This window comes from Osmerus mordax, chromosome 7 (genome assembly GCF_038355195.1).
Source record: "Osmerus mordax isolate fOsmMor3 chromosome 7, fOsmMor3.pri, whole genome shotgun sequence".
Taxonomy (NCBI): domain Eukaryota; kingdom Metazoa; phylum Chordata; class Actinopteri; order Osmeriformes; family Osmeridae; genus Osmerus; species Osmerus mordax.
Genome location: NC_090056.1, coordinates 15,170,965 through 15,195,654, shown reverse-complemented (window position 1 = coordinate 15,195,654; position 24,690 = coordinate 15,170,965). Strand labels below are relative to the sequence as shown.

General features: G+C 40.9%; 3 protein-coding genes across 3 annotated transcripts in view; 2 read left to right on the top strand and 1 right to left on the bottom strand.

The window, feature by feature from the left end:
* Window positions 1–24,690, bottom strand: part of nadka (NAD kinase a) — a 265,406-nt gene that overhangs the window by 70,568 nt on the left and 170,148 nt on the right. The gene's annotated exons all lie outside the window — the stretch shown is intronic.
* gabrd (gamma-aminobutyric acid type A receptor subunit delta) lies at window positions 552–9,007 on the top strand. Its single transcript, XM_067239779.1, has 9 exons — window positions 552–644; window positions 4,577–4,692; window positions 5,987–6,054; window positions 6,237–6,457; window positions 6,748–6,830; window positions 7,203–7,340; window positions 7,993–8,148; window positions 8,344–8,555; window positions 8,687–9,007. The coding sequence occupies exons 1-9, from the start codon at window positions 580–582 to the stop codon at window positions 9,005–9,007; spliced, it is 1,380 nt and encodes a 459-aa protein (XP_067095880.1). The 5' UTR covers window positions 552–579.
* LOC136945320 (transmembrane protein 26) lies at window positions 11,379–14,225 on the top strand. The gene is made up of 3 exons (XM_067239082.1): window positions 11,379–11,572; window positions 12,806–12,950; window positions 13,482–14,225. Exons 1-3 carry the CDS (start codon window positions 11,379–11,381, stop codon window positions 14,223–14,225), a joined length of 1,083 nt encoding a protein of 360 aa, XP_067095183.1.

The following is a 24,690-nucleotide window of genomic DNA, read 5'->3' as shown; positions in this document are numbered from 1 at the left end:
GGGAGACCCTGAATCGTAGAAGAGTTGCAGGTCTCAATCAAGTCAAAATCAACAAAATCGGTTTCGTTGCATTGGTGTAAAAGGTTACATATTAAATTAGTAGCCTAGGCTATATCTTATTCTTCAGGTCACAATCACATTCTAAAACTAACATAACTGACTGTGAAGACAGCCTACATTACATAATATTAGTCTTTTCATGTTTTGGTCTGCGCTTTACTAGCTTTCCATGCGTGGACGATTTAATCTGACTTTGCTCAGAGAGCAGGGAAAGCAGTAGTGACAGATTAGCGTGGTTCTCCCACTCAGCCACGGATGGTGAAGGAGAGAGGACGAGCGCGTTTCAGTAAACTATTGTTGTCGGTGCAAAGAGTTGGCTCTGTACGTGCGTGGTGGGTTAACTGCGCTGCGTTCGGGACAAGCACGAAGCGCGCGTTTGAGCGGAACATGGGTCATTATCACAGTTTACTTTACCCCAATCTGCCTCCACACAATGGGACTATAGGAACAGAAAGTCTGTGGTAATACCCTCGGTTTATCGATTCGTTCGATTCTAGGGCATTTTGGCGAGCAGCTGTAATGGAGATGATAACTTTCATATTGGCCAGCTTTGTGCTCCTGAACACGGGGGACATGTTCACCAGGTAAAATAACCTTATAGTATCACTTATTCTATATCTTCTCTCCTTGTTTACCACTTTTAAATGCAATTAATTGTTTGGTTGATTTATAGGCTTAATTGTAGAGTATTAGCCGAAATTGAATAAAACGTTACGATAGGCTACTGTAGTCATTTACCTTATGAATTTGCTGAAATTTGACTGTGCAGCAGTTGCGGTATTTCCACTTTAAACATATTTGACAGTGTAGATGACCTGCAAATCTGGTAAACTATTGGTGACTTTCAGCAAATCCGTATGGATTTTGATTTAACACACTGATGTAGTCTATAGCCTCGACATTTAAAATATAACCTTAAGGAAACATTCAGTTAACAAGCCGACGTGGAAAATGAAATGACTTCATGACGAAGTGAATGTGAAATTATAAGATTTGTTCAACACGTTCATTCACAACGCCAAATGTCAGATGGGGGATGACATAAAAAATTTAAGGTCATTTATCACTTTTCTGTCATAGCATAATAAGGCATTATTATGACAGGTATGTCAACCTCTTTGGCCTATAGGGGTCAAGTATATAGCTACTAGAGCAGTTGTCCACTGTCTATCATCAAACATTAGCATATGCAAAACCCTTTTGTCAATGCATGCATACATAACTTTGCTAGTAATTGAACTACCATTGGAGGGGACGCAGCAGTTTTTCAAACATGAAATTAAATGTAGCCTACTTTTCGTATGATCACGACTTGACCAATTTCTTAAACAGAATGTAGAAATTACGTATGGATGTAGCCTAAATAAGCATATATACATTTATGATGTTAGGATCTCTCTGTCATTGATCATAGTTTAAAGTTCAACTCCTTTTTGCTGAACAATTTCTTTAGAAAAGGGTAGGGTAAAATTATTACATTATATAAAATATGCATTTCAATTAATATTTGAAGACATAAATATAAACAGGTGATTAAATATTGATGTGATGCGACCTGATTGTTTGGTATTTCTGGGTGGTCTCTGGGTTACTTCAATGTGGAATTGCTTTTTTATGTATCTGTGATTGTTGGATATATGTTTTTTGTTCTTAACCATCACTTCCAAAAAGGTCAAAAGTTTATGTATCTTCTGCTCAATGATGTGGATCCATCATCTCTTCTCCACCAGTAGATGGTGCAGTATATAATGATTCCTGGGGGCTTTTTAGAGGGCTTTGAATGTTTTTTAAAATTGTTAAATGCAATTTATTGTCTTAATCTGGCTTTATAAGCATGTAACAAGAGTATCCTTTTCCCCACCCCATGACATGCTTTGGCAAATCAAACCGAAATGGACAATACTTTACAACAAGCTTGAATGAATTCAGCTTTCTCCACAGTTTTATATTTATGGAATAATGTAGAGCATACTCCTCCTCATGTTCATTTTATGAAAAAAAGCTTACTAGTTATGTTACTGTAGCTTTTCACCTATCGGTGTCTTATGCATTTCACTGCTCGTCACTTTACCTGAGTGTCACTTACCCTGCACTTGTACACTCAATTTCTCTCACAATTTGCATTACGTTTATGGAGCTTAACTTAACTTTATGGAAGAGTTTATCTGTTTATTCTGCACTTCATGCAATATAGCCAAAACAAATGGCTTTAACATATGCCTCTTAAAATGCGCTTACAAAATGTTTTCAATTGTCAAAGGATCTCTAATGCATTACAGTTATGACTTTGCATAGCATTTATGTAGGCCTACTTTAACATGCAAGGACAAAAAGAGATGGGTAGGGGGGTTGAGGTTGAGTAGGATAGAACCTATTTAATGAAATAAAAACATCTAAATATACTGTTTTCTTTACAACCTAAACACTGTTTTGTTTAAATTTGTATTTACTGACCAATACAATGTTTCTATTGCCCTACTCTACCTTAAATGACTGGCGGGTCCTTAGCATGCATCAGGGGTTTATCTGGACTTCTCGTTCCTTATGTCTGGAGACACTTTAGTTGTTGAGTCACAGTATAAGAGGAGGATATCCAGAAATGCAAATCGGAAAGCTGCTGAAAGATCAGTTATTTACATTTGGGTTTGCATTAATTGCTTTTGGCTCTTTAGCTTAGGCACAGACCCTTCTGCAGCTTAGTTTACCCTGACAAATCACAAGGCTGCCCCATAGGGCCCCTAGTATGGTCATAATGTACATTCTATATGTGCATGTCTGGCCTATGACATTTATGCACTGTGTGGTCTAGATACAGGCTGCTGGGGCCAAATGGCTTTAGGCCTGAGAATGGAATGGGAGATCACACTACCTAGAGTTACAAAAAAAATAGGCCACAGCAAGTGGAAAGAATGCTTTTAGTCTCGAGAACTGGAGAAAATCATGCTGTCAATCAAAGTCAGGTGTTCAGCTCATGTGGTAGCAGACGAACAATTTAGACCCTTTCTGCTTATTAATGCCCTTTTATATCGGTATATGTTAATTACACCATTTTAAGGCTAACATATTCTGGATTTACAGCACATAAACATTGCTGTTCTGGTTGAGGATGAAGTCTGCACAGGTACAAATTGATGTCATTATACAACGCAACTTAAGCTTTTTAGCAGAGTGCTGCATCAGTGTGTATGAAGACGTGAAGATGTGGAAGCAGCTCGTTTGTGTCTCCACCTCCCAGTTTGTGAGCTCATAAACAGAATGCTTGCGGTTAACGAAACTGGGCCTCAGGAGATCCTGTTAATGAAGGGAAATAAAATACTAAGAGGAACTAGCATCGGTGGGAAATTGACTTTGAACTGTTTTAAAAGGGTGAGAATACAGAGTGTGCACATTTACCCAATCTCCCCCGAGAACAATCAAAATGCTCAACCCCATTAGAGGTTTACGACATCCCTTTTTCTTATATTGTGGGCTTTGTATGTATCCTGTGGTGAAACACATTGTGTCGAAGACATGGGTACTGAACATCTTGAGCCCATGCACTCTTGATGTTCCTCAGGTTCCCAAAAGAGAGGGAAGTTATGGAATTCAAATGTTGTAATAACTGCATTTATATTTAGTGTTACACTTTCTAAAAAAGAAGTGGTGAGAGTAGGTTAAGTTTACTAATAACAGGTACAGATTAAACCTTTATTGTTATCGTTAAGTCCAAAGGGTTATCCAAATTTGGTCAAAGCAACAGTATTCTGCCGCTTTGTCCTGATTTGGCACATTGTGAAATGGAGAAGTAGCAGCTCTTTCCAAATTTAGAAACTGCCAATTAGTGATGAACTTCATGAGGCAGCTCTTTTGATTAATATATTCAGTGTTACCATCTATTCTTGTCATGTAAAATTAACAAAAAATACAGCCTCCATGTTGAAATGTCATCTTTGAAAGATGTCTTCACATGTAGAACTCACCCTGTATTATGTATACAGTTTTTAAACTGTAGTATCTATTTAACAAAAGACAGGAATATAATGTATGTACTTTCAAAATGATGGAAGGTGTTTCTCTGTAATCAGTACTTGTAAGTAGAGGCCACGAGTGACCTTCTTTTAAATGGTTCTTTGGAAGAGAACACTGCCCTCTGGTGGTCGTTAGTAAAGTAATTAACGGCACAACATCTTGAATGATTCATAAACTGTTATAATCCTCTTGATATATGTGAATGATGAGAGGGTGCAACTGCTATTTCTACACTCCTATTTGACCAAAATGAAGAAATCTGAAGAAATAAAAAGATATTATATGAAGTGAAAACAATAGCTCTGTCTATGCTTCACTATTATGCTACAGGGCAATACATAAAAAAAAAAAGATAATCTTAACCTAACTTGGAAATAACCTGCAATTGTCTCTGTGTCCCTGTCACCGTCTCTTACTTTATCTCTTTCTCTCTAGCTTTCTCCAAGGTTTTCTCAATGCATAATTGATGTTGTGTGGTGCTCAAGCTTGCTGTGTTTGTTCCCTTTAGGGCCATGCTGAATGACATTGGGGAATATGTAGGTACAGACATTCAAATATCCTGGTTGCCTAACCTGGATGATTTAATGAAGGGCTATGCTCGAAATTTTCGCCCTGGGATAGGAGGTGCGTATGAGATCTACTGCTTGTGACATTGGATTGCATTTCACCTCCTCACATTTACAGTCATTCTTAGCATAACAAGACCAAGTATGTGTATGTCACAGTTATGATTTGATCTGCCCTGTCACCAAAATTTACTTTTTAGGGTAAAAAAAGAAAAGAAAAACGTGAACGTTTTGTTTTAAATCACATAAGCAACAGTTTTGAATTCTGATAGGCTTATCTTTGAATGTGACATGATGAGCAGATCCCTTATGAAAACTAAAGCAATTCTATAGGGAAAATGTTTGTACAAGAGATGATTATCAAAGTGAATGCTATTAAATGAATGAGATGTGTAGTGGGGGCAAGGAAGAAGGGTCGCTGGAGACTTTGCTAAGAATGCCTGCCAAATGTGAAACATCCAATGACCACAGCGTTGGATTTCTCAATCTCACAGCTTAACTCAGTTTAGTCGAGGTGAAAAGAAATCCATGGTAAAAAATAAAACCACCACCACCACCACCACCACCACTACCACCACCACCACCACTACCACCACATACATGGCTGTAAACACAGGCTACCTAGACTCTTACATACACATTGCTCCATATTGCAACAATCATTTGGGTCTTTGGAACTCCCCTGGTAGAAAACCACCTCAACATCTGATCGCTAAAACAAGCTGAAGTCAAGTTGATGGGTTATTTATGACCATTGATGAGTCATATTCACCAGTTGATGCCTTTTTACCTTTATTCAATTCATATCCCCTAACAATTAATACAGTACAGTATATATGGTGACAAGAAGTGAGCTAGTTCTGACACTAAGACATTATATAACTTTAATTCCCTCCAAAGGAAGTTATTTGACTGTTGACTTGTCCACACTGATGGCCCCATTCTATGTAGCTATATATACTAATGGATTTTATGCAATTTGTCATGATGGTTATGGGCTAAGAATTGAGTGGCGGGGAATGGCAATGTATGATTCCTTAATGTTCAGAATAAATACCCTTCCAGTTGTGCCTCACTGATTTCTATATGCTCCCCTTTAGATTTGCACTTTCTTGGCATCAGATCCTACCAGCACAATTCATGCTAATCATTCAGCACAGTGTCAGCAGAATAGAACACTATGAATGCGCTTTTAAACAACCTCACCGCAAAGGACCATGAGGTCCATGTCGTTTATCAATGTGCGGCTATGTCACTTCACTAGGGGAGGGGAGTGCTTGTGTATGGGGTTTTTTTTTAAAGGGAGAAAAGGGTAGAGGTTTCTTTTTCTTTTCTCACTTCTTACCCTACAGGTCCACCTGTGAATGTATCCATGGCTATTGAAGTAGCCAGCATTGATCACATCTCAGAGGCTAACATGGTAATGTATTCATTTATCCTCATCGTCTCTATACTATGGTCTAGATTTCACCATTACAGAAGTCAAGGAATACCAAAAATGTTATTTTTCTGACTAGACTAGAGTTGCAAGTGCCTTGGGCTCAGTTTTGTCCCTGATTTTGTGTGTGTGTGTGTTTCTGTGTGTGTGTTGCCTTTTGGCAGGACTACACCATGACCGTGTTCCTCCGTCAGAGCTGGCGGGATGACCGGCTGTCCTACAACCACACCAACAAGACCCTGGGGCTGGACAGCCGCTTTGTGGACAAGCTCTGGGTCCCAGACACCTTCATTGTGAATGCCAAGTCCGCCTGGTTCCACGACGTCACGGTAGAAAACAAGCTGATCCGCCTACAGCCCGATGGGGTCATCCTCTACAGCAGCCGGTAAAGGGGGTGTCTGGTGGGCAGTAGGAGGTGGGTGGGAGAGCGGAGGGGAGAATATGGAGGAGATAAACAGCAGAGGTGGGAGGGTTCTTTTTATTGTTGACAGTTGGTTTAATGTTGCCTGAAGGACGTATGAATTCAGAATATTGTCATTGCTTCATAGCTCTTGCTTCACGACAACATAACTGACTTTATCATTCTTGGTTTCCAGCAAAACATTCACAAAGTGTTCTCCCAATAACTCTAGCTCATGCTGGCAGTATTTACCAACCTTGTCATTCTTCTCCCAGGATTACCTCGACAGTGGCTTGTGATATGGACTTGACCAAATACCCTATGGATGAACAGGAGTGCATGCTGGACTTGGAGAGTTGTGAGTTTGACTGTTTTCCCTCATCTTTTCTGGCCTTTCACTTCACTCATTTGCATTTTATGTTCAATTTGACGAGAGTTAGAAAAGCTTTCAAAGGCGCACACGCAGGCAGGTTAAGTGCCATGTAGGGACTTCAAATGCCTACAAAATCTGTAAAATTATTTTTCTTCAAGTTCATGTGGAGTAAAGGAGAAATCACACATAAAAAGTACAGATAATTGACTCTTGCTATAAGTTCTTTCTGTCTTATTTTCAATGTGATGTTAAAAACTTCCGAACACTGCACAGCCCTGGGGGGTATATCTTCTATCTGTATATTTTCAGGCTAGACCAGTAAATAGTCTGCTCTCTTGTCCTAACTGTTTGTTCCAGATGGTTACTCTTCAGAGGATATCGTTTACCACTGGTCAGAGAGCCAGACACATATCCATGGATTGGATAAACTAGAACTGTCCCAGTTCACCATCACTGACTACAGATTTGTTACAGAGATGATGAACTTCAAATCAGGTGAGATCTTTCCTTTCATCATAGCTATGGTTGCCACCTTCCATTTACCTAATATACTGTACGCATATAAGATTCCTCATTCAGCTGTGAAAATGGCTTTAGATGTACAATCCATATCCTACTGTGCTATTCTCTTGGGTACCATATGATTCATGTTTTTGCACCCAGCTTGTGTCTTGTATCGAGAAGGACTGTTGAGCTCCTTCAAATTCTGTTTGAAGAAATACTTTTTGAACTCAAGTTACCTCTGTGGTTATGAGAATAGTCTATGCACAGACAGAATATATCATGTTATTTAGGCATGAAGGCAGTCGTACTGTATAGCATAAATGTTTTAAAGTTAACCTCTAGGTTGTTAAAAGGAGTGCTCCAATTCTGAACTCTTCAGGGTACTCAATCCAATTACATGGGAATTTCAGGTATGCCTGATCTCACCGCACAACTAATATGTTTTAATACAAAAATTATACATATGACATACGTGACATTGAGCTAATGTGCAAATTATATACATAAAAAGGGAGCAAGGGTGAGAGAGAAAGAAAGAGAAAGAGAGGGTGGGTGAGTGGGTGGATGATAAAAGTATTGAGCTAATAAACTTGTTTTATGTTCAGTATGTTCAGTGTCATTGAGAGTGTGCTGTTCCTACTAGCGGGCCGGTTCCCCAGGCTCAGTCTGAGGTTTGAGCTAAGGCGTAACCGAGGCGTCTACATTATCCAGTCCTACATGCCCTCCATCCTATTGGTTGCCATGTCCTGGGTGTCCTTTTGGATCAGCCAATCGGCTGTCCCAGCTAGGGTAACTTTGGGTCAGTAGGATCATAATATAGAAATGTGTTTGCGTATACATTTTATAATATTTTGATGACTTTGTACTAGCTTTTTTGTTAACATTTTATGGTAAAGGAAGTAATTGAAATCAGTGGATGGAAGGATAGAATATATTTCTTTTACATACCTACCGTACATACATTTTGTAGAATAATTAGTCATGTGCATTGCAGGGATCACCACGGTCCTCACCATGACTACTCTGATGGTGAGCGCCCGATCGTCACTCCCACGAGCTTCGGCCATCAAAGCCCTGGATGTTTACTTCTGGATCTGCTATGTGTTTGTGTTTGCTGCTCTGATTGAGTATGCCTTCGCTCACTACAATGCCGACTACAGGCTGAAAGAGAAGGCTAAGGTCAAGGCCAACAAGCTGAGTTCTGAGGTAAGAAAACCACTGATGTGATGTCTAAGCAGCATCCGTGCAACCTGAAAAGTCGAGGCTTCTGATTGGTTTTGTACGGCAATCTTCCTCTTGCTTCTATTGACACACACTGTTTTCCTCCTACTCTTCAGTCCATTGTGAAGAACGGCAAGCAGGCCATGGTTCTCTTCTCCCTATCCGTCACTGGTATGAACCAGGGCGTCGTGATCTCCAATCGTCACAACCGTGCCCAGCGCTCCGGCGCCGAGACGCCCGGGGAGGGTGGGGAGGAGGCCGAGCCCAGGAGGGGGCGGAACAGGGTGGTGGAGGAGAGCAAGAAGGAAAAAAAGTGCTGTGCCAAGTGTGTGTGTAAACCCATCGATGCCGACACCATCGACATCTATGCCAGAGCAGTGTTTCCTTTCACGTTTGCCGTTGTCAATGTCATCTACTGGGTGGCATACACCATGTGAGCTGGTGAGGACCGCCGTACAGAGACTGCTGACATGGACTAATGTACATACTGTCATGGAAATCAAAGGTCTCTTGTCATTCTGAGACTTGTTCTGTGACGCTTCCACTGTCTTCTTCAAGCCTGGGTTTGAGATTTCAGAAGGAACACATTCATGTATGACCACAGAATATGGTAGAGGGTATAAAAAGAGTTGAAGTGAACAAAAGGAAATGTTATGAATCAATATAACAGCTATGGACAATATTGTCTGGACCAGATGTTGCTGAGGTCATGTCCTGTGGGAGACCCACTGTCCCACTGCCAGGCTATTGACCTTTAACCTTTAGCAACCTTATCCACAATTCCCCATATGCTGACCATCGCTATCCCCCACACTAATAAATGATGTCCTGTTATAACATAGACTGCATACTCAAAGTATTATTGATTCACACAACTGTAATTATCCGGCTGAACAACTCAAGAGCACAGACAGACCATCGTCTCAAACAAGAGGAAGTGTTCAAATGCAGAATGACCAAATGTGTGTTCATCTGCATGGCTGCTACCTTGCCCGCACACTCCCTTCACCCCTTCTTTCCTTCAGTCTTTCTCTCATTCCCCCACCCATTTTTCCATTCCAGTTTTTGATTTGGGACGCGGAGCCTCTTATCTGCTGGTCCCAGCCATGCTGCCTGTTTCCTGATCATTAAAGGACTTCCTCTACTACCTGTGTATCTCCTGGCTGGAAATATTCACTCTGAGTTGTAATGACTTGCTTTGTTTAAAACAGATGTTTTTTTTTATTTATCACGTGGCAGTTTCTTCTAATGAGCTATTGTTCTCCTAAAAAGAATGGGATTACATGACTGATTTTTCATCAAAGCATTTCTGTGAATTCTCTGGCATTGTGGTCAATACCCTCAACAAGGGTATGAGAGGATGGTTTAACTGCCTGTATTTCTTTTCTATTTTGCTAGGGTACTTCGAACTACAAGGACCCCTCAGTGACACTCAAGGCTAACTTTATTTTGAGAAATTAACTAGTTTGGGACATAATAAATAATGTAAATTTACCTCAAACGTATAAAATAAACTGTAAGAAAACCCTACCGGTGCTTTTGTTGCTCCATATTTTCTCTTTTTCTTTCTGTGAAGGCTGGGGTATGAAACCTATCATGCCCAGTGCTGCTGACGAGGCCAGGCCAGGCCAGGGTGGGGAAAGGGCAGGGCTGGACAATCTTCCTACATGCCCATTGCAGGCTGGCTCCTCCAGGGGAGATAACTTTGTTCTGGGTATGAGAGATGACATCATGACGGATGGCGATGAAGATGTGGGTGCAGGGCCAGGAAGTGTTATCTGCTGCCCTTCACTTACAATCAAGGGTCTACACACACACACACACACACACACACACACACACACACACACACACACACGCACACACAGACACACACACACACAGACACACACACACACACACACAGACACACACACACACACACACAGACACACACACACACACACACACACACACACACACACACACACACACACACACACACACAGACAGACACACACACACTATAGTAACAGGGGTGGAGGTGTGTTTTGGGGTGGGTGGTTCACAGAGGGGTACTTTAAAAGTCAGTCACTGACACAAGCTACTTCATATATGTAGAATCAGTTGTCGTCATTTGTACTGGGATTACAAAACCATCTGGTGCTTTTAGGGAACATATCGGGGAGTTGATCGAGGCATTCAACTAATTTCCACAAAGACTTTGGGGAAACATAACTCTGTAAGTCAGACCACTACCAGTACTGTATATTTCTAATACAAATAATCAAAGAAGATATTTAATTGTCTGTTGAATTTTGTAGTATTATATAGATTTGCAATTATCTTTCAAAACCTATCCATAACCCTACCAATTTGCATATCATTTGTTGGTTTTTGACATGACACAACCTTTACATTCTGAATCAACCCAATTAAATTTGAACATGAACATATTTAATTGCTACCGAGTAGTGGCTGGCACATGGTTAGATTGACTCAGCATCAACTGTGGCAGCACTGATCAGATATGTGTTACATGTGAATTCCCTTTGATGTGTCTGTGCTGCCCTTTGATGTTGACTTGGCTGGTAGCTCTTTACTATTTTGTAACATGTTCACTAATTACTCACACATACACTTAGGCTTGGTGTTTAATGGCTTGGTTTCATCACCAAGACTGATTTGAACATGCATGGGCCAATTACAATCTTGTGTCAATTACTGCTGATTGGTTCCATAGATTTGCTATTATCACTCAAGAAGCTTTGATGGCTCGCATGTAATTGGTCTTCTTGGACTCCTCTCTAGCTACGAGTCTTGGACAGGATGTGCCGTGTTCTCAACATCTTGCTGGCCCTGCTCAGTCGCTTCCTGTTTACAGTCCATGGTGTGGTGACTGTGTGGCGTGTGGTCACGGTCAAAGGGGAGCCTCTCTATTGGTTGCTGCTGATGGGCGTCGCTCTGCTGGGGGTGGAGATGACCATCACCATCAAGTGCACCCGCAATGCCGAGTGGAAATGGTAGTGGTGATGTTACACGCTCACAAACACTCACGCACACATGCACACACACGTATAATTGCAAACATTAGTGATGCTACATGCATAACAGTGAGCTGTGCAAAGAGGAACACACCATTTTAGGATTTAATACAACTGATGATGATGTTGGTGAGTGAGTGAAACAGAACTGTGTCGAAGGTTATGAAGTTACACCAAGCCCTGTCCCCGGGGTAGAATGAGGGTTGCAATGTTGAAGTCTTCGCCCCTCAATTTTGTTTTTGTTTGGGAATAAATAACTTGTGACCTTGAAACAGGAAGAGCTATTTACAAGCCAATGCCTGAGGTGGTGAGATTCTGTAAGCTACTTATGGTATTGGGCCAAAAGATTTCTCTCTCTCTCTCTCTCTCTCTCTCTCTCTCTCTCTCTCTCTCTCTCTCTCTCTCTCTCTCTCTCTCTCTCTCTCGCTCTCTGTCTATCCAAAACCTAATCTCAAATTTCCCCTTAAAAACTATTTCCGTCTGTGTCTCTGTCTGTCTTACTCTCTTTTTGTCTCTATCTCTCTGTCAGTCACTCGCTTTTTGTGACTTTCTCTCACTCAATCCCTATTTCTGACCAAACATTCTTAACGCCTCAGACACGTAACTATCAGCAATAACTGTCGGGAGTCTGTTGGCTGAGCGGTGAGGGAATCGGGCTAGTAATCCAAAGGTTGCCAGTTCGATTCCCGGTCATGCCAATTGACGTTGTGTCCTTGGGCAAGGCACTTCACCCTACTTGCCTCGGGGGAATGTCCCTGTACTTACTGTAAGTCGCTCTGGATAAGAGCGTCTGCTAAATGACTAAATGTAACTGAAAACATTTCCTCGCATGCCTGAGCTACACTAACATAAACTAAGGTTGACCTGTATTGAACAGGTTTCCGGGGAAGTCAGAAAATGTCATTGGGCAGTAAAAAGCTAAAGGAAATTCTTCCTTCAAAAAAGATACTTTCATGGGGGCATACAGAGGCGGAAGCTCACTTCAGGCTTCTCTCTTTCACACACTTTGAAGTTCTCTCCACATGGAGCAGGCTTTGCACTGTCAAGTGGGATTTGCATACGTGATGAGAATAATTGCCTGTCTGAAATGGGACACTTCTTTATGGAAAATGATTCTTTTTCACTGACTGGCCAAAAAAATTGGCGTGTGTCGCTAAAAATATCCCCCACTCCTTTTGATTTCTCTTCTTCCTCTTGGCTGTCTGCTTGTAGGTTCTCCCCCATGATTTTCCTCTACCTCAGTACAGTTATCCCCTCCATTTGGTTTCTGGAGCTCAGCCTGCTACAGATCAAGCTGCCCGTCAACATCTCCTCAGGTCCTGAGCTCCATCTCCTAGCTCATATCCCCATCGCATCGGTACGTGTGGTCCCATAAAGCCCTTACACCCCACCACCCCCCCCACACACACACACCCACTCACAAACACCTACACACACACACACACACCCACATACACACCCACACATGCACCCACACACACCTTTCCACCGCCACTCTTTCTTCCAGCTACATTTAAAGGATAACCTATGATAGATTAGATTGAAATCTAGGGGAGGATAAAGTATCGGAAGAAGGAAATGTAATTGACACATTTAGATGAGTTCCAGATAGTCTCGCTCACTAAATACTCTCAGATCTGGAATTTGAGAGCCATTTGACTGCTGTTTCTTTTGTGTGGGACTTGGGTGATTTTTTTGGTTTCAATTCCTTCAATCTGAAGATAAATTGCATCTCAAGAACACAGGAAAAATAAATGCTTTGGCTAGTTTACACATTGAATGTACACAATGTTACACATTTACATTGTGGTTTGATTTTATAACACATCATGATCTGATTACATATTGTGTCATACGTTCTTTTATTATTTTGTCTTGACCAAAGCAGGATATTGTGGAACTGGACCCAGAGGACTGGGCAGCAGGCCTGGAACAGACCATGCTGATCGTGCTGGTTTTGGGCCGCTGGCTGATGCCAAAGGGGGACATGTCTCGAGACCAGCTCTCCCAGCTCCTCATGGTCTACGTAGGGCTGGGAGCAGACATCTTGGATATCTTTGACACGTTCAAAGAGCCTGAAGTCAAAACCAACCAAGCTGTCATCATTGTGGGGCTTGCCCTCTTCTCTTGGGCTCTCATGCAATTCCCTCTGGTTTTGACCCAGACACGCCCCCCACAGGAACAGATCCGGGCTGGCTCCCTCCAGTGGGAGCACTCTGCTGGGAAAGTCCTGAGTGGTGTTGGTGGCAGCCCTGGAGCCCCGTCCTCCTCCTCCACCTCCTGCTACTCCAGTGAAGTGTGGAGCCTGCTGCTGACCGTGGGCCTCCAGGATGGCCCTTTCCTGGTCTATCGCCTCTACCTCATGATCAGGGAGCAGGTGCTCAACCAGCTGATGATCTTTTTCACTTGCAAGAACATTCTCATCGTCCTCCTGGAGGTCTACCGAATCTTTGTGGTGCAGTGCGAGCAGGGAGTGGAAAGTGGGTTAGATGGGTGCGCAGTGAGTATGCCCTGGTGCCGCATCGAGGAGCGACAGGTGACAGGTGATAAGGAAGAAGAGGAGGAGGGACGAGGGGAGAGTGGAGAACAGAGCATCCAGACAGTGGAGGAGAGGGACGGTGAAATAGAGTGAGAAAGAGATCGGAGTGGTTGCTTGGTTTGAAAAGCCTTAGAATGCTGTGAGGCATGTCTAAGGCCTCAGGGGGGGTAGCTTTAACTCACATGACAAGCGTGCACATATGCCAAACCTACAACCCCCGGCCCCCACCTTCAAAAGTGTCCCACTGAGAATTTCAGCTCTCCGGAGGATCACTACAACACTAGTGCACTGTAAAAAGAGAGTCCCCAGAGACAAGCTCACCATGACAAAAACATTGGCACTCTCTTTCTATTCCATTTTACAGGAGCAGTGCATAAAGTTTGCAATCCTAAGATTATATTTTTCCTATTACAAGTTTCTTTGCTAAAAGGATTGTGTAAATTGCAAAGATGATTTGTGTCTTTCAATAATCAAGTAGATTGCTTTAAATTATGTTTTGTGCATTTTAATGAAACTTGTTTCCCCCCAAAATCACATTGAGTTATATCGTTTTTTTAATCTGCAGATCTGATCTGTTAGGTAAATTGCATGATGTAAAGGTACTGTTGGTTGGTCGTCTGCTTAGTTTTTTTCCATGAGATGGCAGTGTTGGCAAGTCAAACAAGCCTCAAAACAAGAGTGTTTATTAAATTAAAACATTCAATTTGCCTATATAGTGAGCTCTCCAAGCATAGAGTATTCTAGAATCTCCAGACCAGTATCTTTTGTATGGTGGTGTCAAGGTAACTCACAAATATTTATCTTCAAAAAGATGTATAGTGGCAAAGGAATGTCTTATTTGCTGGGTCAAATAATACATGAGTAGTTTATGGGTTATCCCTCGTCTATGAAATCCCCATGAGCAGTTACTGTAGAGTATATTGACAAGTTTACTGGTAAAATATAGTTAAGGAAACGAAGAAAGGGAACGTTTTTGAAGGATAAACTCTTTAAAACACAGGAAGGTCTCAAGGTTCATTCAACATCAAGGCACGTACATCACAGGCATCCTGTAGATGTACATGTTAATTTTTTTATATTCACTGAAGTGCTTTTAGAGAAAACTCTAAACTAGTCAATCGTGACATTCAACAGTGTTGTATCAGATAAGTGAAAGGTGATATCATTTGGTTTGTCTTCGATTCACTTGTCTATATGACTCCCGTACTTGTCATAAAGTTTAAAATCCTGGTTTATCAAGGAGTCCATGATAACCCCCTCTAGCTCCAAGAAGCTCTGTGAGTTAAATTTGTGGTGAAATGGGAAGTTACAAAAACCTTTAATGCCAAACAAGAAGGATGGAAGACTGAGAAAACAGGAAGAGACAGAGAAACAGACAAAAAAGAAAGATTGAGAGAGAAAGAGAGGAGAACGAGAGTGTGAGAGAAAAAAAACGAAACTTAGATTTAGTCATTTAGCAGACGCTCTTATCCAGAGCGACTTACAGTAAGTACAGGGACATTCCCCCGAGGCAAGTAGGGTGAAGTGCCTTGCCCAAGGACACAACGTCAGTTTGCATGACCGGGAATCGAACTGGCAACCTTCGGATTACTAGCCCGACTCCCTTACCGCTCAGCCAACTGACTCCCTGACTTACAGAGTAACAGTTGGATAGACAGTTGGATAGATGCTTTCTCCACACAACTATCCAGATTTTTATAAAGCAGGAAATCAAATATCAGGGTTTTACATACACACCTACACATCCATATACAACCACACTGTACACACTGTACACACACACACAGGTGTGGGCGGTATGTGGTAAATCTGGCAGTATGAGTATGAGAGAGAGCGAGAGAGAGAGAGATCAATGGTTGTACTCATAACTCATTATTTTTTAGGATGCTATACCTGGGTAAATCTAGCAAGATATAGGAATGTGGATGGAATAGGATGATGAAACCCATGCTTGCCTGAGGAGAGTCCGTTTCCTCCCAGATTAGCAGCATGCTTTAACAAGATTGTATGGGCACGTGGGAGGATGGGAATGTCAGCTGATTGCGCCTTGTTAAACCATGAGCTGCCCTAGATAGATAGAAAGAGAGAGAGAGAGAGAGAGAGAGAGAATGAAAGGAAGAGAGAGAGAGAGACAGTGAAGGAAACAACTGCAAGACGCCTAGAAAAACCCGTCCTTCACAGCCTCTCTATTGAGAGCTTCCTCTGCATGACACAACGAGGGGGGGAGAAAGGGACACAGAGAAAGAGTGAGACACGCTCTCACAAACAAAGCAGGTGCACAAAGAGGGGGAGCTCTGATCGCTTGCCACGATTTCCTCCTCTTGTCTCAAGCCATGAAGGGGGGGCAGACCAGTGCATGAAACCATGTTGAAGGATCACTGCCTCTTGACAACATGCCATTTGATGGATGAAGAGGGAGGAGAGCAAAATGAAGCAAACTTCAATTTAACTCCCAAACTTCTCTACAGCTGTGGAAAACCTTTTCACCTTTTTACCTGCCTCAATCCTGAGATGATGACCTTATTATCAGTAGTGGTGACGTAGCCTCACAACCAAGCTCTCATGTTTCTCATTCTCCTTTGAAAGTGAAACTATGAATTCCTAACACTTTTCTTTAAATAATAATAATATTTTATAATATATTCTATCATATTTATTTTATCATCCGGTGTATGCAACAAAATTGTACGCTACAGAACTTAAATTTTACAAGTGCAATGTTATAACACTATGTAATACTCCCACTATGAATTTTAACTTTGAGTGGCACAAGTTGTGTGTACCATATGTTGCTTTCAGAGAGAGAGCCAAAAGGATTGTAGATACTGTGCTGCCAAGAATACCATACTCTATGGCTGAATACCAGTGCTCATGAAAAGAAAATTCTTTCAAACACATCCTGCACATTGTTTATGGATGATAAAAGGAACAAAGACATGTAAAACATTCTAATTAAGAACACTAATTACCAATTAATCATAATGGTTATATGGTATAGTAATTGAACCACAGTTGCAGTGCAGTCACGAAGACAGTGCACGATACAAAAGACTATATAACTGTCACACATGAACTTGTCAGGCTGAATTCCCCAGTTTTACATATCAAATCTATGCATTTATGTCACACTTAAATGTTTTACAAATCCTGGTTTCACACACTAGCCCTTGAAGGCATCAGAGCATTGGTAAGTTTCTGTAGCAGTGAGTGACTGGATTCCTTCATGTGAAAGGAATATAAATCCAACCACACTACTGATTACAGATCTTCATAATCACCCCACCCAAAATTGTCACAGCTTCAGCATTAATTTGATCTGATTGAAGTGCATAAACTATCACTTTCCTTATGTTCACTCATATTTCAGTCTAAAACTCCACTGGGTGGAAACATAAAAGTAAAAAAAAACAAAAAAAAACACAGATTTGCCAAAAATGAATAATTAAAAACCTTAGCTCCACTCATCAGAAAGAGTGATGGTTTAAAGGCTTTGAACAAGTTGAGGAGAAGGTGAATAAATACATAAATTGCATGTGTTTGTGCACCAAGCAAGAAACCCACTGAATTGAAATGACACAGAATGAATGAAAGTGAAAGTAATTTGAATGTAAACCATGGTCTGTCAGAAGGCTTTTTAACTCCTAAACATTAAAAACACATCTAACTTTATCATTTCTTACTTCATTAAATCAGCTATGGGAACAGAGAGAATCACAGACCACTCGAGAAGAAAATACTTTTTTTCACTCCACAGGTGCATGGATAGAGTTTAGCTGACAGTTAAACTCAAATTACAGTAATATAAAATTAAAATTCCAAACCAAATACTCAAATGAATGAATACTTAAAGTCACCTTAAACATACCATGTGAGGTAATTATGTACAGATTGTACTGAAGTGAATTAAGGACTGAATTTAATAGCTCATGTATTTGACAATGTGATTTCTGACAGAAGGGTGGTTCATGAGTATTCTGTGCTTCCAGGTAATGACATTTTTTTGTGTGTGTTTGTCCGTGTGTGTGAATTTGTATGTGTTTGTATGGATGTGTGTGAGTGTGAATGAGTGTGTGCTGTAGATGTGTGTACAGTAAGTGAGTGTGTATGTCTAGCTGCTGCTAAGCTCTATTTTTGTACTTCACAGCACATTTCCCTCTAATTGGTTGCAGGTTCAACTTGTTGTAGCAGACTGTGTGTTTATTTTTAAGGTCAGGTATAATGGTAGGTAGGTTTCAGGTATAATGACTTAATCTAACGGAAGAATTTCCTCTAGAATGAAGAAAGTTATAATAAACTCAGATTTCTTCTGACAAGAACATATAGGTAAACATGAGGTTTGTTGTACTCTGCATGAAAACATGCAGTATATTCGTGAGATGAGAAACAAAATGGTTTCGTTTCTTTGGCGTCCATACAATTACTAAAATTCTCTTGTTAACATAACACACTTTTAATCGAAATACACTGTCTGGTTAGGTGTGACCAAAAGAGCCAAAGACTCCATCACAGCAGTGATAGGATTCTGACACTACTCCTTATCACAGACTTCTGGATACAGTTCAGAGCTTTTCACATTTGACTACTGCCTTTTCAAACTTAACGTCCCAATAAAATTAGCTTCATTTACTGGCTTCTATGTGGCCCAGTTAAAAAGAACTCAGCACAGACCACAAAAGAGGGCAGCTTTAAGTCTCGAGTAAGTAACTGTCAAACTGGACCAAACTAGACTAAACTTTTGAGTCACTTAATTTGCCCTCTTTTCAGATCATGTTGTCTTTGTTGTCTTGTGTCCAACAAAGTCAGGCACCTGACAGTCTCAGACACTACACTGGCGTAAGGAGTTCAGTAGTCGTGTCACATTGTGCCCATATCAGTAGCGTCCAAAGCCCTGCGTGCCCCCCCCCCCCCCCCCCCCCCCCCCCCTACCAGTATCCACTTGTTTCTAATAGGTAAAATTAGGTGCCAGTCAGGCAGCGGCAGTCTGTTGTGCAAAAGACAAGTCCCTCTCTCTCCTATACTTGTCAGACCTGAGAGAGACAGGCTGGGGTTCACTTCACACTTTGCATTGTGGGAGCGTCAACAGAAGCACTCTGGTTCATCCACAAACAAGATTTTGGGTGTCACTGCATATTCAGAGAGGGATACAGCGAGAGACATAGTGGGGGGGAAATGAATGGGGAGGGAGAGAGGGAGAATGAGGGCGAAATTAAGGGAAAGCAAGAGAAAGTGTTATCAGTGTTTCATTCTCAGGCCTGTCAGTGAGACCCAGTTGCTGAACTCTAGTCTTAACTGGCCTGACTTTCCAAGGCTGTCTGTGTAAAGACACAACTATCCGATCATGTTCCTGCACTGTACACTTCCTCAGGGAGAATGGAAGCAGGAAAGAGACATTCACCACTTGGAAGGTCCCTTAGGACTTAAAGCCTGACTGGTTCCTAATAGTCTAGCATGCTTTTCCAAGCTTCAAGGTTCACTTCCCGTGGAATGATCTACTGCTAACATTTACCATGACCTTATCTGCAATAAAATTGTTCAATTTGCTAGTCATTTTTTGAGCAATCAATATTTGATAATTGCTGCAAATATAACATATGACAAAACTGATATGAGACCACGTAAATTCTCACCAGTGTTAAACTAATAATTGTATAGTAGTCATATCATTTGATTCATGCCTAGGGAGACAAGCCACAAGAAAAGTGAAATGCAGCCAAGCCCAGCTTGTTGAAGACTCAATTCACTCAGGTACCTGATCTTCCCATGTAAAGGTGGTCGGATGGTCAGAGTGTCAGCCAATAGCATGAAAGGAACTAATATGATTGTAAAAGCAGTTTCCAGACTCTCCACTGTGTTCTGCTGGAGCAGACACCAGGGGAGAGAGGAGCCGTGTTCGCTGGAGCGACAGAAAACTAGGTGATGTAAAAAAAAACAAATCATTAATTAAACTTTTATATTTTCCTGCTCAACAAATTCCTCTGATTTCAAACTCTGCCCTCAAAGCCCTCTGGTACATGTGGCAATCACCTCTAAAGTGTGATGCTTCTGAGGTGCTGTACGCCAGCTTCATCATATGCTGCTTTCTGATTAACTTTGACAGTGGGAGCCTAAATTGCATCTTCATTTTAAAGGTTTTTCATGAATAATATACTGAAATAAGGAACCAAAGTGCATAATCAACCCTAACTAACCCAGTTTCCTGTGGCTGAGTGGTGGTTCTTTTCCCATGGCCCTACGTAGTACAGTGCAGAATATCAGTAAAGTGCTGCCATTTTGGCCGTTGACCAATATAAACATTTTAAAGCTTTCTTACATGCACTTTCAAAAATAGATGCAACACACTCTAACACCACATTACAGTACACATTGACAAATCTTGGTTTCGATAGATTGAACTGAGGTTTTACACTGCTGAATATATTCTATTGACAAGAGTGCCACAGTTAATCGCGATTCATTCGTTTCCTGAACCCTGCAGTGTTAACTATAGATTGACAACCCAGATCATATAGTTTTATATGTTTGTACTGCATTTGATGGTTCCTTTTCTTCTCTGTCTTCCATTTTCCTGAGTAACAGGCCGCAGGGGGAGAAATACAATTATTTGTTCTAAACAAAAGATCTGCAAAAGGGATTCTGTCCTGGATGAAGCAATATGTCAGTTATGCTCTGGGGTGAATATGACAACACCTCCTACAAAGATAGATTGTTTATTTATGTCTCATGCAAGTACTGTATATAATGCCCTATTCTCGTCAACATTACTTCTATCTGAATACTCGTTGCACTGTGCAAACAGAATCATATATAGATGTATGAGTAAGTAAATTATGAAGTAAATACAATTTCAAACTTTGAATTGTGCAACAGCAAAGCTTGGTTAAAGATGGTTCAGGATTGTTTTACAATGCCAAATAAATCTGGTTCAGCATGGTGCTTGGACTATGTCTCTCTTTGGAGTCCATGTTGAATTCATCTGGGCCAGTGTCGACAGTGATAGATGAAGCCTGATTCTGGATCAGCAGTGGGCTTCAGTGGGGGTGGACTACTCTGCACTCTACTGTACCACTCACAGTTCCTCTCTTTCTCTGCCTTCCTTTTCTGGCAAGCTCACTGGGGTTGTTTGAGAACCTGCCTTCAAAGGTTTTTATTACACTGTACCTTGGCCAAGGTACTTCAAAGTGAATCACTCAATTCTGACTCCAAAAACATATTCTAATTTGGGGTAACCAGTTTATCATTGTAACCCAACTGGTTAACTCTAGATCTGTGGTGATGTCGTGTTGAAGAAATCTCTACAAAGAATGTTTGAGCTTGCCGAAGCCATTAGCAAGCCTCTTTTGATTTATTTTGGATTTGCTTTGATTTGCTTTTATCATTGTCTGTCTCTGAATGTACATGGTGAGAGCTCTTATCAAGGGTTTGGAAATGGAAATCAGATCTTACAATTCATGTCTGTAAGAAAGCTCTTTGTGTGGAGTGTATAAATGTAATACTTTTTGTTGAAAACACGGATCATGCCTTTTGTGGAGCTGGAGGATTTTACTGCCTACTTATGACCTTATAATAATAAAGTAAATGACATTGTTTGGCCTGGACACAGCTTACCTGTTTTTACACTGGTTCTGGGTAATTACAACAAGTACATAAATAGTACTTAAAAAATACATCACAAGCTTAAGGATTTACCCAGCAATTACTATCTGACTTTGATAGACAAGATCTTAGACGTGATGTTTCAAATGGTTATTTTGTAGTACTGATACAATTATTTATCTAACTATAAGTTTAAAACTGCTGCAGTACATTCGTCCACTTTGTACAATTCCCACATTGTAACCCTGAGTGTGACATCATAATTACCTATCACAGAAGCTACAATACTAATTCCACACATACAACACAAATACGACAAAATACACTTAGCATTACACTTTTTTCTGAGTAAAATATGCCCCTTTCAGTTGATGTATTGCTGTTACTGCGGAAGCTCCAACAATCTACAAAACTGAGACTCCTGGGGATGCATGGTGAAATAACAAATATCCTAATGTGTAAAAAATGTGTTTATTCTCTGAATCAAGTCTCTTCCCCTCACCACTAACCCACTTCCTTAAATAGATCCCCTCCATTCACTCTCTCAAGTGTTCCAAAGAGAAGAATTGCTTCTGGCTGCCTATGTCCTACATAATATAATTATGTAAACCAAATTGGGGGAGGAACCCACACACCAGACAATCTACATAACTATTGATAATTGATAAGTGTGACTTAAAGTAAGTGCATGCCATGCAATTCATTGAAAACAATAAATAGTTTCAGAAAGGTCTGATCCAACTGCTATGATGGAATGTGATGTACTTCAGACCAGTATGGTCATGTTGATTGAATAGTGATGTTATTGTTGAATTTGATGTTGATGTTCTGATCATTTTACCTCAAATTCTTTAAATTAAAAGAACTAGGCAAAAGTGACCGAGAGAAGAATAGGGATCACAAATATACAACAAATCCAAACAAAAATCCCAGTATTTGGAACATTGTAAACATCGCTCAAAAACTACCCCTGCACATGTATTATACCAGTACACTAATCAATACAGAGGAAGAACCTTGTCTTTCACAAATCCCTAGTTGCTGCTATTGATCGTATCAACAGTCACTTTGTGACTTCTTCTGTCATTATTGGCCCATTGTGGTTTATCTAAAGCGATTTAACACCCTTGCCTTCTCTCCCCATTTCCTTTTCCCATCACAGTTTTTACACAGGAAGTGTCAATAAAACGATAAGAATTCTGCGCAGCTATGCCTGTCAGTTCAATGAAGACGAATGTAAAACAAGACAGACATCCCAAGTCTCCCGGAAGGTCCGGGAGTCTCCCGCATTTCAATAGCGTCTCCCTGACGCCCGCAAATGCTGTACAATCTCCCGGAAATCGGGGATTTTGTATTTCGAGCGAGCGAGAGACTGTCTAATGGTCATTTCTGGTAGAGATAGGTGCAATTTGCGTGTCCTGAGTGCGTCGGGGGGGACGGGGACGTGCAGGTTGAGGGGGTACATCATGCGTCCCGGGGGGGGGGGGGGGGGTGAGCTACCTCCCGGAAGAATGACAACAAGAATGACAACAAGAGCAATGCAGTAGGACTGTACTGTAGACACCTGAAGAGGCCTCTTAAATGGTTTGCAGCTGCATTTATTAGAGTTTTATTTTTTTTTATTTTTTTTGCAGTTCTGGTGATGAATCAGGCTTTTGTCTGAAGTGGAAGCAAACACAACAAACTAATTAATTAGAAGCCCTGATGAACGACCATGTTTCCCTGAGTCTTGGTAAACACTTTGTCTCCAGAGAATCCTCAGACAGATCTTGTAGTTCTTTGTCATTTCTTGAGAAAGTACTATGGGGCGGAAACTATTTAAGATGGAAGTAGAAGTAGACATTGAACACCATACACTGTTTAAAGAAATGAGCATAAACATGTTTGATCACATCCTCTCCATCTGCTTAATTCACAAGTAACTTTTGATTGTCTGATCACCTTGACAACAATTTAATTATATTCAACTGACTGAGATTCACTGTCAAAAACATCAGTATACACTTTACTCTGTGCTCTGTTGTGAGATGGAATCCTGAATGTTTGCATTTTGAGCAAACACCCCAAAACTCATCCCAGCTGAGATCTTCAAGCTTTTCTTAAAACATGTATTGGTCTAGTTATGTCTGCAGTATGCATGTATACTTCATTTGCAATATTTCGTAGACCAACCTGAACATATGTCCTCAAGTACTTCAGTCTTTACAATTGATTAGTGCCCATTACCACTCAGACAAATACGATTTCATCAGCTGGCACAAGTGTGTTGTGTGGATCAATCTCGATCAATTGGATGCAAGAGCAAACAAATTTATCTCGGTTTAATGAAGACGCTTAACATTGTTTTTCTGGTGCTATAGTGTCCAACGAAGTGCTACGAGAAATATTGCTTGTCTGGTAGCTTATCTAATTACCACATGGCCTCACCTCTGCCTTAGATTCCCTTTATTAGTTTTCCAAGCCCAAACGAGGCTCATTAGACAGCTCGTTCTAATTAGAGGACATATATCTGAAGGCTCCAGGGTTTCCCACACTGCATGCTGGGAAAAATGAAATGCCATTAATCAATCAGGTTTCTCTTTTAATGTTCTGGACAGTGGAAAACAAAACCATGGCAACTAATGTGATAAGACTTTTCAATCTCATTGGCTATGCATAAATGGTGAGTTTGCTTCAGATTGAATTGGCATGTATTGAAGTTGATTCTTCTGTTTGAAATGGAGGAATCAAAGCTATTTACAGATTGCGAAAAATGCTTTTAAGCCAACCCCTTTCTTTACAATGGAAATCTATTGGAGTCAAAGATCATAGAGTTTGTTGCGTCAACACTTGGTATGGTTTGAATTAGGTCCTCCTTTCTCTAATCTAATTAGTCATCTGAACACAGTTTAAGTTTCCTGGTGTTTAGAACATTACCTCTAAACATAAAATGTTTCAGGCAATTAGTGGGAAGTGCTCTGGTTTT

What these genes read in the sequence shown, in the direction of transcription:
- gabrd (XM_067239779.1), top strand. Translation starts at nt 580, where the DNA reads ATGGAGATGATAACTTTCATATTGGCCAGCTTTGTGCTCCTGAACACG. An exon ending in CATGCTGGACTTGGAGAGTT is followed by an intron (nt 6,831 to 7,202) that starts GTGAGTTTGACT and finishes TGTTTGTTCCAG; the next exon opens with ATGGTTACTCTTCAGAGGAT. An exon ending in GATGATGAACTTCAAATCAG is followed by an intron (nt 7,341 to 7,992) that starts GTGAGATCTTTC and finishes TGTTCCTACTAG; the next exon opens with CGGGCCGGTTCCCCAGGCTC.
- LOC136945320 (XM_067239082.1), top strand. Translation starts at nt 11,379, where the DNA reads ATGTGCCGTGTTCTCAACATCTTGCTGGCCCTGCTCAGTCGCTTCCTG. An exon ending in CGCAATGCCGAGTGGAAATG is followed by an intron (nt 11,573 to 12,805) that starts GTAGTGGTGATG and finishes GTCTGCTTGTAG; the next exon opens with GTTCTCCCCCATGATTTTCC. An exon ending in CTCATATCCCCATCGCATCG is followed by an intron (nt 12,951 to 13,481) that starts GTACGTGTGGTC and finishes TGACCAAAGCAG; the next exon opens with GATATTGTGGAACTGGACCC.